Source organism: Numida meleagris, unplaced genomic scaffold (assembly GCF_002078875.1).
Source record: "Numida meleagris isolate 19003 breed g44 Domestic line unplaced genomic scaffold, NumMel1.0 unplaced_Scaffold425, whole genome shotgun sequence".
Lineage (NCBI taxonomy): Eukaryota > Metazoa > Chordata > Aves > Galliformes > Numididae > Numida > Numida meleagris.
The window spans coordinates 13,832-15,292 of NW_018364644.1; the positions used below are offsets into that span (position 1 = coordinate 13,832).

The 1,461-nt window shown below is 58.5% G+C and overlaps 1 protein-coding gene across 1 annotated transcript in view; it reads right to left on the bottom strand.

The window, feature by feature from the left end:
* The window catches only part of KAT8 (lysine acetyltransferase 8), a gene marked incomplete at its 5' end in the record, with an annotated part of 16,877 nt that overhangs the window by 13,825 nt on the left and 1,591 nt on the right, over positions 1–1,461 (bottom strand). The window contains 1 exon segment of the mRNA XM_021383590.1: positions 9–98. Coding sequence (XP_021239265.1) covers positions 9–98 — 90 coding nt within the window.

The window sequence follows — 1,461 nt, forward strand, 5'->3', positions numbered from 1 at the left end:
GTCCGCACCTTGTGGTCCTTTCCGTCCACCTCGTACACGGAGATGTTGCTCTTGCGGTAAATCTCGCGCCCCGGCGGCTGCCGCCATTGGCACTGGCCCTGGGGACGATCAAAGCACACGCGTGTCACCGACGTGTCCCCAAGCGTGTCCCCAAGCGTGTCACACGCGTGTCGCCAACCACGTGGAAGCAGCTGGGCTCCAATTTTTGAGGCAGCACCCACAGAAGGGACACAGACGTGTGGGACACGTGTCCCTAAGCGCGTCACACGCGTCCCTAAGCGTGTCACACACATCCCCAAGCGTGTCACACACATCCCCAAGCGTGTCACACATCCCCAAGCGTGTCACACGTGTCCCTTACTGTGTTACACGTGTCCCTTACTATGTCATACGTGTCCCTAAGTGTGTCACACATCCCTGAGTGTGTCACACATGTCCCTGTATCACACGTGCCCCCAAGCGTGTCATACGTGTCCCCAAGCGTGTCACATGTCTTTAAACATGTCCATGTCCCTAAGCGTGTCATACGTGTCCCTAAGCGTGTCATGCATGTTCCTAACTGTGTCACAAGTGTCCCTTAGTGTGTCACACATGTCCCCAAGCATGTCCCACGTGTCCCTACATGTGTCACACGTATTCCTAAGCACATGTGTTCCTAAGCATGTCACACGTGCCTAAGTGTGTCCCACATGTCCCTAAGCATGTCACATGTGTCCCTAAGTGTGTCACACGTGTCTCGTGTGTCCCACGTGTCTCATGTGTCCCACATGTCCCTACGCGCGTCCCAAGTGTCCCTAAGTGTGTCACACGTGTCCCTAAGTGTGTCACACGTGTCCCTAAGCGTGTCACACGTGTCTCATGTGTCCCACATGTCTCTTAGCGTGTCCCACATGTCCCTACGCACGTCCCACGTGTCCCTACGCACGCCCCACGTGTCCCTAAGCACGCCCCACGTGTCCCTACGCGTGTCCCATGTGCCCCATGTGTCCCTATGTGTGTCCCATGCGCCCCACGTGTTCCTTAGCGTGTCCCATGTGTCCCTAGGCGCGTCCCATGTGTCCCTATGGGTGTCCCATGCGCCCCACGTGTCCCTTAGCATGTCCCATGCGCCCCACGTGTCCCTTAGCATGTCCCATGCGCCCCACGTGTCCCTTAGCATGTCCCATGTGCCCCACGTGTCCCTTAGCATGTCCCATGCGCCCCACGTTTTCCTTAGCGTGTCCTATGTGTCCCTAGGCGCGTCCCACGTGTCCCTATGGGTGTCCCATGCGCCCCACGTGTCCCTACACGTGTCCCATGTGCCCCACGTGTCCCTGCGTGTGTTCCATGCACCCCACGTGTCCCTACACGTGTCCCACGTGTCCCTATGCGTGTCCCATCCACCCCATGTGTCCCTACGTGTGTCCCATGTGCCCCACGTGTCCCTACGCATGTCCCACGTGCCCCACGTGTCCCTACGTG